The sequence below is a fragment of the Borostomias antarcticus genome (assembly GCF_949987555.1).
Source record: "Borostomias antarcticus genome assembly, chromosome: 16".
Classification (NCBI taxonomy): Eukaryota; Metazoa; Chordata; class Actinopteri; order Stomiiformes; family Stomiidae; genus Borostomias; species Borostomias antarcticus.
Genome location: NC_140249.1, coordinates 24,131,077 through 24,146,076, shown reverse-complemented (window position 1 = coordinate 24,146,076; position 15,000 = coordinate 24,131,077). Strand labels below are relative to the sequence as shown.

Below are 15,000 nucleotides of genomic sequence, written 5' to 3'. Positions count from 1 at the left end.
TCCAGATGGCTACTCCCTAAAACTCCTAGAGTCCCTGAATCCATCCTAGGAGAGGAGCTTTCTCTCACTTTGCTCCTACGGCTTGGGATAAACTTGAAGAGCACACCCACCCACCTAGACACCTTAATCTCCCTCGGTCATTTCAAATCACTGATCCAGAATCACCTAAAGGAAGAATGTCACTGTTTTCAATAGGTAGAGAGATATTTTCACGAATTGAGTATCTAGGCTTTTTCTGTTTCCTTGTGCTTTATGTATTGAATTGTATATCATGTACCAGTATTTCTTAGGCTTTTATATGCATTGAATTGTATATCATGTACCAGTATTTCTTAGGCTTTTATATGTATTGAATTGTATATCATGTACCAGTATTTTATAGGCTACTGGTTCCAATTGGTTTATGTGCTGTAATGTCAATTTTATTATTTTCATTACTATTGCTGCTGTTTTGGCCAGGTCTCCCTCGCAAAAGAGAACTTGTTTCTCAATGGTGACTTCCTGGTTAAATAACGGTTAAATTAATTAATAAATACAATTTTGAATATTGTGGTAAATTCATTTCCCGTAATTTAATTCAAAAAGTGAAACTTTCACCTATTATAGATTCATTACACATTCAGTGAAATATTTCAAGGCTGATTGCCTCCATGTTGCTCCATATTGATGCAGTAATTTGTGCAAAAGGAGCCCCGACCAAGTATTGAGTGTATAAATGAACATACTGAACAATCATAAAGATTAAAACAAAAAAGGCTTGATTAAAGTTTCACTTTTTGAATTAATTACGGAAAATAATGAACTTCTTCACAATATTCTAATCTTTTGGGATGCACCTGTACAGGAGCAAACAACGCTTTCAGCATCAAAAGCTTCTTCAGGTTTGCCTCCAGTGCATCAATAGCAGTTGTTCAACAGCGATATGATTACATCATGTGATTATCAATCAATCAATCAACAAATCAAACAATCATGTTATTATCAATCAGAGTTATACAGACAGCATCAAAAGTTCTCATGCAATATCAACATTTGCATACAAGTTTATATAGCATATTATATTTTTATAAACTTTTTTTCCCCCCATTTGTTACAACGATATATATATATATATATAAATATATAATTCCGTGTGTTAAGTGTGTTTCTGAAGCAGCGGCTCCTCCTCTATTCTGACGTACTTGCTCCGCCCCCCAGAGACCATCATCCGCGCCGTGCTGATCTTCGCCGAGGGCATCTTCGAGGGCGAGAGCCACGTGGTCCACCCCAGCGCCCAGCACCTGTCCGGCTGCGTCAGGGTGCCCATCGTCCCCCCCAAAGACATCCCCGTGGACCTGCACATCAAGGCCTTCGTAGGGGGCAGGACCAGGTGGGTCAGGAGAAGGACAGGCCAGGTAGACTGACCGCACTGAGAGGTACAGGAGGCCAACTGGTTGACAGGCTGGCAGCCATCTTGTCTCCTCATCCTCCATTGTGTTTCACTGAAGAAGAAAGAAGAGAGCATGAGATTACTTAAATCTTTGGAAGACAGACTACATTACCCAGATTCAATGTTACCGTCTCCTCAATGCCGGGCTCACACTACAGTTCACACTACAGGGTTTTTGGGCCGATTTGGGCCCCTGATTCACCCCTCCCAACAATCGGAGGAGAAATCTGGTCTGGATTGTCGGGCGGTACCAATGTTCGGATTATCTTGTACTGTGAGGGGTTTACAGAACCAATGTTAAACCTCCTGATCCGCTTGCAGACCCATCGGGGCGGCCCCGATAATATAAGACATGCTTGATATTTGGATTATTACGTCACTACTTTACAAGCGAGACAATAGTGGTTTGTTGCTCCCACAAACACTCTAATATCCTGTGGTGTGTGATGAGTCGTTAATTTCAAATCTTGCAGCGTGTATAGTTTGAGATTCGTGAGAAGAACATCTGTTGTGTGTTAATATCCTTATGTGTGTGTTATGTGTGTGATGCAACCTGATTTTGAAATGGGTTGGGATTTTAGAGATCCTGTAGTGTGAGTCTGTCATTAGCGTGTCACCGGCTAACGACCCCTCTGATCCCCGTCTCCCTCAGTACCCAGTTCCACGTGTTTGAGATCACACGCCAGCTGCCGCGCTTCGCCATGTACGACCTCGCCCTGGACCCCGCCTCCCTCCCGCCCGGCGGCCGAGTCACCTTCAACATCAACGACCGGCCTCAGAGAGTAAGATACATCCGTGTCTCTGCTCTCTACCTCCCTCTCTCTCACATTCTCTATCTCTCTCTCTCTCTACCGCTCTCTTTCTCACATTCTCTCTCTCTCTCTACCGCTCTCTTTCTCACATTCTCTCTCTCTCTCTCTCTACCGCTCTCTCTCTCACATTCTCTCTCTCTCTCTACCGCTCTCTTTCTCACATTCTCTCTACCTCTCTCTTTCTCACATTCTCTCTCTCTCTCTCTACCGCTCTTTCTCACATTCTCTCTCTATCTACCTCTCTCTTTCTCACATTCTCTCTCTCTCTACCTCTCTCTCTCACATTCTCTCTCTCTACCTCTCTTTCTCACATTCTCTCTCTCTCTACCTCTCTCTTTCTCACATTCTCTCTCTCTCTACCTCTCTCTCTCTCTCTCACATTCTCTCTCTCTACCTCTTTCTCACATTCTCTCTCTCTCTACCTCTCTCTTTCTCACATTCTCTCTCTCTCTCTCTACCTCTCTCTTTCTCACATTCTCTATCTCTCTCTCTCTCTCTCTCTCTTTCTCACATTCTCTATCTCTCTCTCTCTCTCTCTCTCTCGCTCTCTCTCACACACACAAACAAATACTCACGTAACAGCTTTCAAACACACACATTTTGGATGCATTTCATTCATACCGAGCGTTTCATTGTAAATGGTACTTACATCTGGCTATACATAAGCATCCTTGTTAGGGATCTAAATGTATTGTGTGTGTGTGCGCGTGTGTGTGTGTGTGTGTGTGCGTGTGTGTGTGTGTGTCCTCCTGAGGTGGCGATGTGGCTGAACCAGAACTTCCTGCTGCCAGAGGGGGTGGACAGTCCAGACGTGACCTTCAGCTCTCTGAGGGGCGGCGGCCTCGTCTCTCTCAGCATGGCGTCCTCCGGAGAGGTACAGTAATCCCGCCTCGGCGCCGACTAGACCCCCCGCCGTGTCCCGTACTGTAGTCAGCGCGTCCTGAGGTACGGTGACGCCCCCGCAGCCCTGACGACTCACAGCTGCTGTGTTTATTGTTGATTGTTTATTTGGATCCCTGTTTGGATAGCAAGAAGGGGTTTTCCTGCGTAGAGGATTTATTGACGCCGCCCAAAGAGATTTTAGCCAGAGCCAAAGGAAAATGCCAAAAATGCTCAAATCTCTCTAAATCCTCTCCAAATGTGTTTGATAGCTTGTTTCAAGTGCAGCCCATCCCTCTCTCTTGCATTGTCCATGGTTTGGACCACTAGTAATCAAGATCATTAATAGACAGGTTATCAGGATCTTAAACATTTTGTCTTCATGTGCATTTTGTGTCATGTCGGGAGATTTCCCGCGACTGTGAAAAGTGAGCTCAGTCAGAACGACAGCAAAGAATATAGTCCTGTATACGCTGGTAGGCTACTCGGCATAAAACTGAGGTTTCACCCCAAAATTGTGTGCCCACTCACCCCCCCCCCCCCCAAAGACCCATTCTTTGCCAGGAAAAACCCTGGTAAGGCAACAGCTACTCTTCCTGGGGTCCATATTAAAAACGTCCATTTAACACATGCTTTCACACACACACATACATACATACATACATACACACATACATATACATACAATTACATCACTGTGCACGCCCCCCACCCCACCCCCCAATTAAAACAATATTAAACATTACAGAAACCGAAACACGCACACACACACACACACACACACACACACACACTAACAGTAGCATCTATGACCACTCTTACAAACTGCTTTGAGTTACGTATTTTACTTAACCAAAGGGTAAACGTTACTTTTACTACAGACGGTATTTTGAAGGCCTTTGTGTTCTGTATGTGTCAGTGTCCAGCCTGTGTCTGGAGAGGTACAGGCCACAGTGCTGCTGACTACGTCATGGACACCCCCCCCCCCCCCCCCCTCCTCCAGACTACATTGGCCAGCACTGATCACCTGACTTCTCCCCCCCCCACCCCTCCTCCAGACTACATTGGCCAGCACTGATCACCTGACTTCTCCACTCCCACCAGATAACGCTGAGCACGGACGACATCGACCTGGCGGGAGATCTGGTCCAATCCCTCGCCTCGTTCCTGGCCATCGAGGACCTGCAGGCAGAGGCTGACTTCCCCGCGTACTTTGAGGAGCTGAGGACCACTCTGACTGAGGTAGACAGACTGAGGTCCACTCTGACTGAGGTAGACAGACTGAGGTCCACTCTGACTGAGGTAGACACACTGAGGTCCACTCTGACTGAGGTAGACATGCTGAGGTCCACTCTGACTGAGGTAGACACGTTGAGGTCCACTCTGACTGAGGTAGACACGCTGAGGACCACTCTGACTGAGGTAGACACGCTGAGGTCCACTCTGACTGAGGTAGACACGCTGACGTCCACTCTGACTGAGGTAGACATGCTGAGGTCCACTCTGACTGAGGTAGACATGCTGAGGTCCACTCTGACTGAGGTAGACACGTATGTCGCAAGGACTTACCCCTAATCCAACCCTTGATGCTGAGTGCCAAGCAGGGAGGCACTGGGAACCATTTTTTAGTCTTTGGTATGACTCGGCCGGGGATCGAACCCCCAACCTCCCGGCCCGGTGGCGTTGTATCACGTTCCTCTCCGTGTCCCAGGTGGACGAGTTCCATTCGGTGCACCAGAAGCTGACGGCGGCCATGGCCGACCACTCCAACCACATCAGGAACATGCTGGTGCAGGCGGAGGACGCCCGGCTCATGGGGGACATGTGAGTGACCCGACCAAACACACACACACACCAGGACCAAACACACACACCAGGACCAAACACACACACACACCAGGACCACACCCACACACACCAGGACCAAACACACACACACCAGGACCAAACACACACACACACCAGGACCACACCCACACACACCAGGACCAGACCCACACACACCAGGACCACACCCACACACACCCGGACCACACACACACACACCAGGACCAAACACACACACACCAGGACCAAACACACACACCAGGACCACACACACACACACCAGGACCAAACACACACACCAGGACCAAACACACACACACCAGGACCACACCCACACACACCAGGACCAGAACCACACACACCAGGACCAGAACCACACACACCAGGACCACACACACACACACCAGGACCAGAACCACACACACCAGGACCACACCCACACACACCAGGACCACACCCACACACACCAGGACCACACCCACACACACCAGGACCACACACACACCAGGACCAAACACACACACACCAGGACCAAACACACACACCAGGACCAAACACACACACACCAGGACCAAACACACACACCAGGACCAAACACACACACACCAGGACCAAACACACACACACCAGGACCAAACACACACACACCAGGACCAAACCCACACACACCAGGACCAGACCCACACACACCAGGACCACACCCACACACACCAGGACCAGAACCACACACACCAGGACCACACCCACACACACCAGGACCACACCCACACACACCAGGACCAAACACACACACACCAGGACCAAACACACACACCAGGACCACACACACACACACACCAGGACCAAACACACACACCAGGACCAAACACACACACCAGGACCACACCCACACACACCAGGACCAAACACACACACCAGGACCACACCCACACACACCAGGACCAAACACACACACACACACACACAGCTATACCAAACCCACACACACCAGGACCAGACCCACACACACCAGGACCAGACCCACACACACCAGGACCAAACACACACACACCAGGACCAAACACACACACCAGGACCACACCCACACACACCAGGACCAAACACACACACACACACACACAGCTATACCAAACCCACACACACCAGGACCAGACCCACACACACCAGGACCAAACACACACACACCAGGACCAAACACACACACACCAGGACCACACCCACACACACCAGGACCAGACACACGGGAGCTGACCCGCGCGTCTCTCTCCCCGTCTCTCTGCTGCTCTCTCCAGGAGGACCATGAAGAAGCGTTACATGGAGCTGTACGACCTGAACAGAGACCTGATCACCCAGTACAAGATCCGCTCCAACAACCACCACGCCCTGCTGGCCCGTCTGAAGACCGTCAACCAGGCCATCCAGAGGGCCGGGCGCCTCAGAGGTGAGTGTGTGTGTACGTGTGTGTGTGTGTGTGTGTGTGTGCGCGCGTGTGCGTGTGTGAGAGTGAGTGTGTGAGTTAGAGAGTGAGAGACTGAGTGTGAGAGTGTGAGAGTGTGAGAGTGTGAGAGTGTGAGTGAGTGAGTGAGTGAGTGAGTGAGTGAGTGAGTGAGTGAGTGAGTGAGTGAGTGAGTGAGTGAGTGAGTGTGTGAATGAGAGAGATGGATGGTGGATGTGTGTGGACTATAAGACTACAACTAGAACTAATTCTCATGTACAAGAACACACAGTAACTCACAGTACTCTTCCACTCCTTTCTAACTCATGCTCTCTCTCTCCCTCCTCTCTCTCTCTCGCTCTCTCTCTCTCTCCCCCTCCTCTCTCTCTCTCCCCCCCTCCTCTCTCTCTCTCTCTCTCTCTCTCTCCCCCTCCTCTCTCTCTCTCCCCCCCTCCTCTCTCTCCCTCCTCTCTCTCTCTCTCCCTCCTCTCTCTCTCTCTCTCTCTCCCCCTCCTCTCTCTCCCTCCTCTCTCTCTATCTCTCTCTCCCCCTCCTCTCTCTCCCCCTCCTCTCTCTCTCTCTCAGTGGGGAAGCCTAAGAACCAGGTGATCACAGCCTGTCGCGACGCCATTAAGAACAACAACGTCAACGCCCTGTTCAAGATCATGAGGGCGGGAACCGCCTCTTCCTGAAGGGACACAGCGCCACCCGGTGGCAGGAAGACCACAGAGGGGGCTGACGCACAGGGAGGGAGAGAGGGAGAGAGGGAGGAGCTATGAGTCAGTGTATCATTCCAGTTGTTTAGAGGGGCAGACAGCTGTACCGCTCAGTTCGGCGCGGGTCGAAGCGTTGTGTACACAGATGACGTGACCCTCCCCCCTCCTCGCCGTGACCCTCCCCCCCTCCTCCCCGTGACCCTCGCCGCTGCCGTTTCCTGTGAGCGGCGAGACCGTCGCTCGGACGCCGGCGGCCTCCTCCTACGAGAGCACAGCGAAACGCCAGCGCGCACGCACAGACACGGCAGGACAACAGCACAGAATCAAACACGTACCAGTTCTATCTACACTCTCTATAACTACAATATAACTCTCTCTGACTGCGAGGAAAGGTTCCCCCTCTCTACCGAACCCCCCCCTCAGTGTGGGTCTGGGGTTTCAGTGGTGTGTAGAAGACCCTGTATGTGTGTGTGTGTGTGTGTGTGTGTGTGGGAGGGGGGTGCAGGCCAGAGTCAGACCAGCTGTACAGCTGAGTTGTGTAGCCAAAGACAACTGTACTGTGGATATACATGAATGTTAACAGGGCACGGCTGGGTGGGATATCTTTATGTACATATATCTGTACATAGACTGTGAACGCTGTGTTTGTGCAGAATTTTAAATAAATTAACTTATGCCGGCGTGCGTCTGCTTTGATGGTGGAGCCCGTGGGACCTGTCGCATGCTTGCCTGCGTGAGGAGGGCGGTTTTAAACGAGACCAGGTTGTTAATTGTTGCCATGTTCAGGGCCATAGGGCCGGGGGGGTGGAAGAGCGGGTCACATGCTCCAGACTACCAGACCATATATCACTGCTTTAAATACTGTCCAGGGATCAGGTCCTCCAACTCGTCGGTCCTCCCTCCTCCTCTCCCCTCCAGACCGTCTCCGTCTCCTCCCTCCTCCTCTCTCCCCTCCCTCCTCTCTCCCCTCCCTCCTCTCTCCCCTCCCTCCTCTCCTCCCTCCTCCTCTCTCCCCTCCCTCCTCCTCTCCCCTCCAGACCGTCTCCGTCTCCTCCCTCCTCCTCTCTCCCCTCCCTCCTCTCCTCCCTCCTCTCCTCCCTCCTCCTCTCTCCCCTCCCTCCTCTCCTCCCTCCTCCTCTCTCCCCTCCCTCCTCCTCTCCCCTCCAGACCGTCTCCGTCTCCTCCCTCCTCCTCTCTCCCCTCCCTCCTCTCCTCCCTCCTCTCCTCCCTCCTCCTCTCTCCCCTCCCTCCTCTCCTCCCTCCTCCTCTCTCCCCTCCCTCCTCCTCTCCCCTCCAGACCGTCTCCGTCTCCTCCCTCCTCCTCTCTCTCCTCCCTCCTCTCCTCCCTCCTCTCCTCCCTCCTCCTCTCTCTCCTCCCTCCTCTCCTCCCTCCTCTCCTCCCTCCTCCTCTCTCCCCTCCCTCCTCTCCTCCCTCCTCCTCTCTCCCCTCCCTCCTCTCTCCCCTCCAGACCGTCTCCGTCTCCTCCCTCCTCTCTCCCCTCCCTCCTCTCTCCCCTCCCTCCTCCTCTCTCCCCTCCCTCCTCTCCTCCCTCCTCCTCTCTCCCCTCCCTCCTCTCCTCCCTCCTCCTCTCTCCCCTCCCACCTCCTCTCTCCCCTCCCACCTCTCCTCCCACCTCCTCTCCCCTCCTCCCTCCTCTCCTCCCTCCTCTCCTCCCTCCTCTCTCTCTCTCCCCTCCGGTCTCCGGTTGCTGCGCTGGCATCTGGCTCGTAGCTCTACAGACTCCCACCGCGTCACGTGTGCTGGGGGAAAAGTACAGGCTGTTAAAGATGCTTCTCTCCCAGCCGTCCCGTTCCCTACCGACTCCAACTGGTTCCCTACCGACTCCAACCCTCTTCATCCGGGAGACCGAGACTTGCGAGTACAGCCCGAGTAGACCCGCGTCCAGACGACTTCTTCACTAAACTGTCTTTCCGTTTTCAAACGGTCTGTGTTGGACGCTGGGCTGAGTGTGCAGATTTTGTTACAGAAACCAGATGTGCTGGTAACTGCTCTGGCGACATCTCTCTCTCCTGGTAAGTCTGCTGCTGCAGATGCATCTCACACATTGACAAAAGGCCTGCCTGCCACCCGTGCAAAGTATTACATTTGTATATAATATACTAATTTACGCGTGGATTACGCATGAACCATTATGGTGCACAAAGTTCTGGTTTAATGGCGTTGGGATGTTCGGGCAGGAAAACTTGTGATTTTAGTCTGGATGAAGCAGGAATGTGTCATCTTTGAAAGGAACGAATAGTTGCATTAATGGCAATAACAGACGTGCATTTAATGCGTTTGACTAGAACACTGTGTCCTAATACATATAGCGGCACCGTAAGCATCCATTACATAATGTCCGACACGCCCCCCTCCAGCTAAATCAACCAACTTTGGGGCTCTTGGGGGGGTTTCACTCTTAGAAGTGTCATGGAACAATATTGCTCAATTTAACCATATTAACAGGAGATGTTTCTATTGTGCTTTTGAGTGCGTAAGCATCAATTCAGTCGTGTCTGTTGAAGAACCGTCTCCTATAATGCTCTGAGCCGTCTGATCTTCTGTAACTCTGCAGAAAGCTGTCAGTGATTTGTGGACAACAGCCTGAAAATAAACAAGCGGGAAAGTGCCAACAGCTCTTTCTCCACTTTGCTGCTGTAACGTTGCAATTCCCTCTTGTGGGACTATAGTCACATTTCAAACACAAAACAAAAGTCATAAAGGAATGATTAAAACAGGAAAAGTGTGAACTATTGATATCTCTTGACTTGAACTAGGTCTAGTGTAGCCGATGTCTTTTGGCGGTAACTAGCAACTCAAGAATGTCGTTAAAAATCTGCTCTGACTGCGCATGCGCCTACGTGGCCACACCTATTGCGAGTTAGCTCTTGTTTACTCTGCTTGTCGGTGATAACTGACGATGTTGTTGTTGTGGTTGTTTCAGGAGCAGAGAGGTCCCGGAGGAGGAGATGGTGGGAGGGGGAGACGAGGGCCCTAGACTGAGGCGTCCAAGACAGGCCTGAAGAGAGGAGGTAGGCGGACGGGCAGGCGGACAGACAGCCGTCAGGGAGGCGGGTCCACTAGCAGGTCACGATGAGGAGGGTCCGCGTCAAGGGAGACGTCTTGTGCTCGGTGCTGCTGCTGCTGGTCCTGTGTGTGTTGCTGTACGTCCACCAGGGCCTGATCCCCAACTGGGAGTGGAGCCTCCAGCAGACGTCCCCCAGCTCCAGGGCCCTGCTGGGGGCGCCGTCCGACCGGCCGCGGGGAAACTCCAACACCGCCGAGCCCACGCCGCGCTGCTGGTCCGAGCCCCGGGCCAGAACCAAGCAGCAGGCCCTGCCCAAGCCCAAGCAGCCCAAAACCAAAGCCCAGCCCAAGGGTAAGGCCCCCAAGGGGAAGGGGCCAGGGAAAGGGCCGGGGAAGGGGAAGAAGGCGGCGCCGACCAAGGCCCCCGCCCCTGCCCTGCCCACACAACCCCCCTTCGACTTTGAGGCCTACCTGAGGGAGAAGGACAACCGGGACTTCCAGCTCCTCATCGACCAACCGGAGAAGTGTTCCGTCGCGGGCGGTGCCGCCCCCTACCTGCTCATCGCCGTCAAGTCCGTGGCGGCCGACTTCGACAAGCGCCAGGTGGTGCGGCGCACGTGGGGGCTCGAGGGCGTGCTGGGGGGCGGGGTCACGGTCCGGACGGTGTTCCTGCTGGGCGTTCCCCGGAACCGGACGGCCCTCCCCCTCTGGGACCGCCTGCTGGCGTACGAGAGCCACACCTTCGGGGACATCCTGCTATGGGACTTCCAGGACACCTTCTTCAACCTCACCCTCAAGGAGACGCACTTCCTGCAGTGGGTGAACGCCTCCTGCCCCGACGTGCGCTTCGTCTTCAAGGGCGACGCCGACGTGTACGTCAACGTGGACAACGTCCTGGAGATGCTGAGGGGTCAGAGGTCGGACGCCGACCTGTTCGTCGGCGACATCATCTTCCACGCGCGGCCGATCCGCCGGCGAAGCAGCAAGTACTTCGTCCCGGAGTCGGTGTACGGCGCCGGGCTGTACCCGGCCTACGCCGGCGGCGGAGGCTTCGTCATGTCGGGCTACACGGCGTGCCGCTTGTCCGCCGCCTGCCAGCAGGTGGAGGTGTTCCCCATCGACGACGTCTTCCTGGGGATGTGCCTGCAGAGGATCGGCGTCAAGCCCACGCGCCACGAGGGCTTCCGGACCTTCGGCATCGTGCGCCCGTCGGCGGCGCCGCACCTGCAGGTGTTCGACCCGTGCTTCTACCGGGAGCTGATGGTGGTGCACAGCCTGACCCCGCCGCAGATATGGCTGATGTGGAACCTTCTCCACGACCCGCAGCTGACCTGCCACACGCGCCTGGCCCCCACGCCCTGGCCGTTCAGGTGGCGGGCGAAGGGGGGCAGGCCGGTGGCGGCGGCGAGGGGGGCGGGGGCCACGGTGGCCGGGGGCCTCGCGGAACCAGAAGAGTCCGAGGAGGAGGAGCAGGACTACGGCATCCGGGGGGACAACTATAAGGTGTTTGTCAAGCATTGAGGCCTGGGAGGTAGGAGGGAGGGTAGCAAGGTGAGACGTGGCGAGACCATCCGGACCTAGCCAGCTCACTTTCAGTCTCTCTCGGTAGATCAGTCTGGACTTCCCCCTGTCTGAAACGATGACTATCGGTCGGACTCGCCCTGACAGACTAACTCCTTCAGCCAGCCAGCATAGCAAAACTTCTGACAAATCCAGTCAGAAGAACGGTGAAAACGTCTTCTCCGCTGAGAAACTCCGCTAGTGAATACTCTTGTCCTTCTTTAATTGTTGTTATTGAGTCTATTCCTTCTATAACTGCACTTACGGCTGTGTTCATTTCTACTTTATTCCTCGTTAACCTACCATTCGTTGCTTTGGGAGACTGTTTGACCAGTGGCTGGTATTTCATTTTCACACATAAACTACGGGAACCAATCAGGGACTTTGTTCTACTGGGGGGAAGAACAGTCCCTGATTGGCCCGGTCAAAACGTAATCGGAGGATAATAGTTCGATATAGGGGGAAGTCCAGACTGCACTGTGGATGTAGCCGAGTGAAACGTGGAGTAGCTGGTGAAACTCACTCCTCAAAGGAGCGCTGACAGTCCCTCCAAGATGGACGTCCCTACTGGCGTAACTGTCAGCGCCTCCGCCTCCCAAGCGAGAGACCCGGGGTTCTAATCCCGCCCTGGAGAGAGGAACTGAACATGAGCTTGCGAGATCAGGACGGTCTCATGAGGCCATGAGGGAGGGAGGGAGGGAAGGAGAACAGAGGGAACGTTAGTGAGGTCAGAAGGTTCTATAATGTGAAAGGCCCGCGGGACGCAGAAGGACTTGTGACGAACAACGAGACGGAACGTGGAGACGGGATATCTGGTGCTGACAGCCGGGAAGCGCTGGCGTCACGGGACGTGTCACGTTTGAAGACGTGCAGCTGTTGTGCGCTCACATGTGTTCTTCCCCTCAGAGAGAACGCAGGTTTCTTTTCATGCCTGGCCAGTCTCACATACCTGGCCTAATCTACAGTCTGTCTGGGGACGAGGCCAATGCCTCGCTCGCTTTCTACCTTGCTTTTATTTTCCAGTTTTCCTATTCAAATGTGGGTGTAATTCACTTTTTTAAAGTTTGTATTTTTATTTTACATAAATGAACCATGATGGTGCTTTAAGTTTCATTGTGTTAACCCATTAAGTGCCCTAGACTCAGGTACAGTGGACGAATGGGCCAGGTGACTTATGGGTCTATAACCAGAGTTTTTATAAAGTTTAATTTCTGCACAGAGACGCAGAAGGGGTCGCTGAAATGGTCCTGGGCTGAGTTTCCCAGAGGCATCGTAGCGCTACGATGAACGCCGTAGCTTATGATGAAGGTAGCGCTACGATGCCTCTGGGAAACTCAGCCCTGATTTGACTGAAGCAGTGTCGCCGGTGTGCAACGCAGAGTAGTCATGAAGACTTGAAAGTGACCTTTGAGGGCCTGTTACATTTCTGTATCCTTGTTTTTGGGGATGTTTAACCTTGCTATTACCAGGGCCTCTGAGAACACATCCAGATGCTGTGCCGAGGGCTTAACAAGGTTTTTCCTGGCTCGGAGTGGGTCTCTGGGAGGTGATGTGCGCACAATTTTGGGGTGAAACCTCAGTTTTATGCTGAGTATCCTACCAGCGTATACAGGACTATAGTCTTTGCTGTCGTTCTGACTGAGCTCACTTTTCACAGTCGCGGGAAATCTCCTGACATGACACAAAATGGACATGAAGACAAAATGTTTAAGATCCTGATAACCTGTCTATTAATGATCGTGATTACGAGGTCCAAACCATGGACAATGCAAGAAAGAGGGATGGGCTGCACTTGAAACAAGCTATCAAACACATTTGGAGAGGATTTGAATTGCTATTTTTATTAATTTTTAGCATTTTGGCACAGGTGATTTTCCTTTGGCTCTGGCTAAAATCTCTTTGAAACCAAAAATGTCTCTATGCAGGAAAAACCCTTCTTTACCCGTCACTCAAAGGTCTGGATAATGTTCTCCGTCTTCATCCGTGTTGTTAATGATGCCGTTTCTGTCGGGGGTCTGGACCCAATCCTCCACATGTGGTCTGAACGCTGTAGGGAGGATCTGCTGGTGTCAGAGTCTATATTACTGGAAGAAATCAGCTTTAGTCTCCATGGGAGAAGTCAGATCACACTGAACCTGTCCCTGGAGTCATCAATGTCTACAGATGATGCTTCCCCCTTTATAGAGAAATTAAAACAATCAACACCGATGTTTGTCGTCACGTTTATTACAACATTGATGTTAATTCTTTCTTGTAACACAGCAATGGGACTTCTACTCCTCAGAACGAGCAGTCAAGACGCTTAGAAAATGTATGACATCGAGTTCCTAGTCGACTCATCAGCCAATCACGGCATCGCGACGGCGTGACGCACAGCGCTCTAAACCAGCCCACCACCCCTCTCCATCACCAAGGTTACGGTTACTGTTCTTTGTCAGACGTGCGTGATAATCCCACATGTTCAACGTGCACGAGTGACCGACGCACCGTAGAAAACACGCCAGAGTCTGATTCACAAGTTTAATCAAGAAGTCTCCATTTCCAGAAATGGGCGGGATGGGCCTGACTTTAGAGGGAAGGTAACACAATATAAAGGGAGACAATACATAGCATTAATATGAATATTACACTGAACTTGTCCATTTGCTAATTACAATCTGATTGGACAACCATTCATTCAATCATTCCAACGCAAACACAGGAGAGGGTATCAATCAGCCAATTAGACGAGCAGGAAGCAGTCAGCTGCTCCAGGCTATTATAAACAAAGGGTCTGATATGTCCACCTGAGTTCGGGCTACCAGCCCGGCGTCCTAGCATCCTAGCGTCCAACGTCCTAGCGTCCAAGCTAGCGAGCTACAGTCCCCTCTCAGCAGGGCAGGTCAGCCAGGGTTCTACCAGAGCAAGACTGAACTGACATTGCAATATAACTTGAACACCACAGCCACAGGCAGGAGGTCTGGGTGGGGAGAGGGTGGTCTTGGGGGGGGCGTCAACCCAGAACTACGACCACGGAGCGACGATAAGGACACCAGTCACTCAAGGTTACATCGGAGCGCTGTCAGAGTCCTGGTTTGACCGACCAGACCAGGCCGGGCCCTTCGTGACCGAGTTAGACGCTTCTAACGTGACGGCGTCACATCACACCCTGCCGTCTGGCGCTGGCGGAGGAGACGGCTCTACATGCTGTCAGACACACACTACGCAGCTCAGAGAACCATGTACAGGGAGGGAGAGAGAGAGAAAGAGAGAGGAGAGATGAGGCACAAAGATAAACAGCTGTTTTTTTTTTCCATTCTCTCCATGTATACAAC

The 15,000-nt window shown here is 52.5% G+C and overlaps 3 protein-coding genes across 5 annotated transcripts in view; 2 read left to right on the top strand and 1 right to left on the bottom strand.

Moving 5' to 3' along the window:
- The window catches only part of bbs2 (Bardet-Biedl syndrome 2), a 16,552-nt gene extending 8,881 nt beyond the window's left edge, over positions 1-7,671 (top strand). The window contains exons 11-17 of the mRNA XM_084450910.1: positions 1,198-1,369; positions 2,082-2,211; positions 2,996-3,115; positions 4,225-4,362; positions 4,832-4,944; positions 6,240-6,388; positions 6,968-7,671. Coding sequence (XP_084307036.1) covers positions 1,198-1,369; positions 2,082-2,211; positions 2,996-3,115; positions 4,225-4,362; positions 4,832-4,944; positions 6,240-6,388; positions 6,968-7,074 — 929 coding nt within the window. The 3' untranslated portion in view covers positions 7,075-7,671. The remainder of the gene's footprint in view (positions 1-1,197; positions 1,370-2,081; positions 2,212-2,995; positions 3,116-4,224; positions 4,363-4,831; positions 4,945-6,239; positions 6,389-6,967) is intronic.
- Positions 7,672-10,192: 2,521 nt separating this feature from the next.
- Positions 10,193-11,647, top strand: b3gnt9 (UDP-GlcNAc:betaGal beta-1,3-N-acetylglucosaminyltransferase 9; the record flags this gene model as incomplete). The annotated part of the gene is made up of 1 exon (XM_084451429.1): positions 10,193-11,647. One exon carries the CDS (start codon positions 10,193-10,195, stop codon positions 11,645-11,647), a length of 1,455 nt encoding a protein of 484 aa, XP_084307555.1.
- A 2,397-nt stretch (positions 11,648-14,044) lies between these two features.
- Positions 14,045-15,000, bottom strand: part of phaf1 (phagosome assembly factor 1) — a 15,205-nt gene continuing 14,249 nt past the window's right edge. For all 3 annotated transcript variants that reach the window (XM_084450914.1, XM_084450915.1, XM_084450916.1), the window contains exon 16: positions 14,045-15,000. This exon is cut by the window's right edge and continues 2,431 nt beyond it. The gene's annotated coding sequence lies outside the window, so the exon portion shown is untranslated.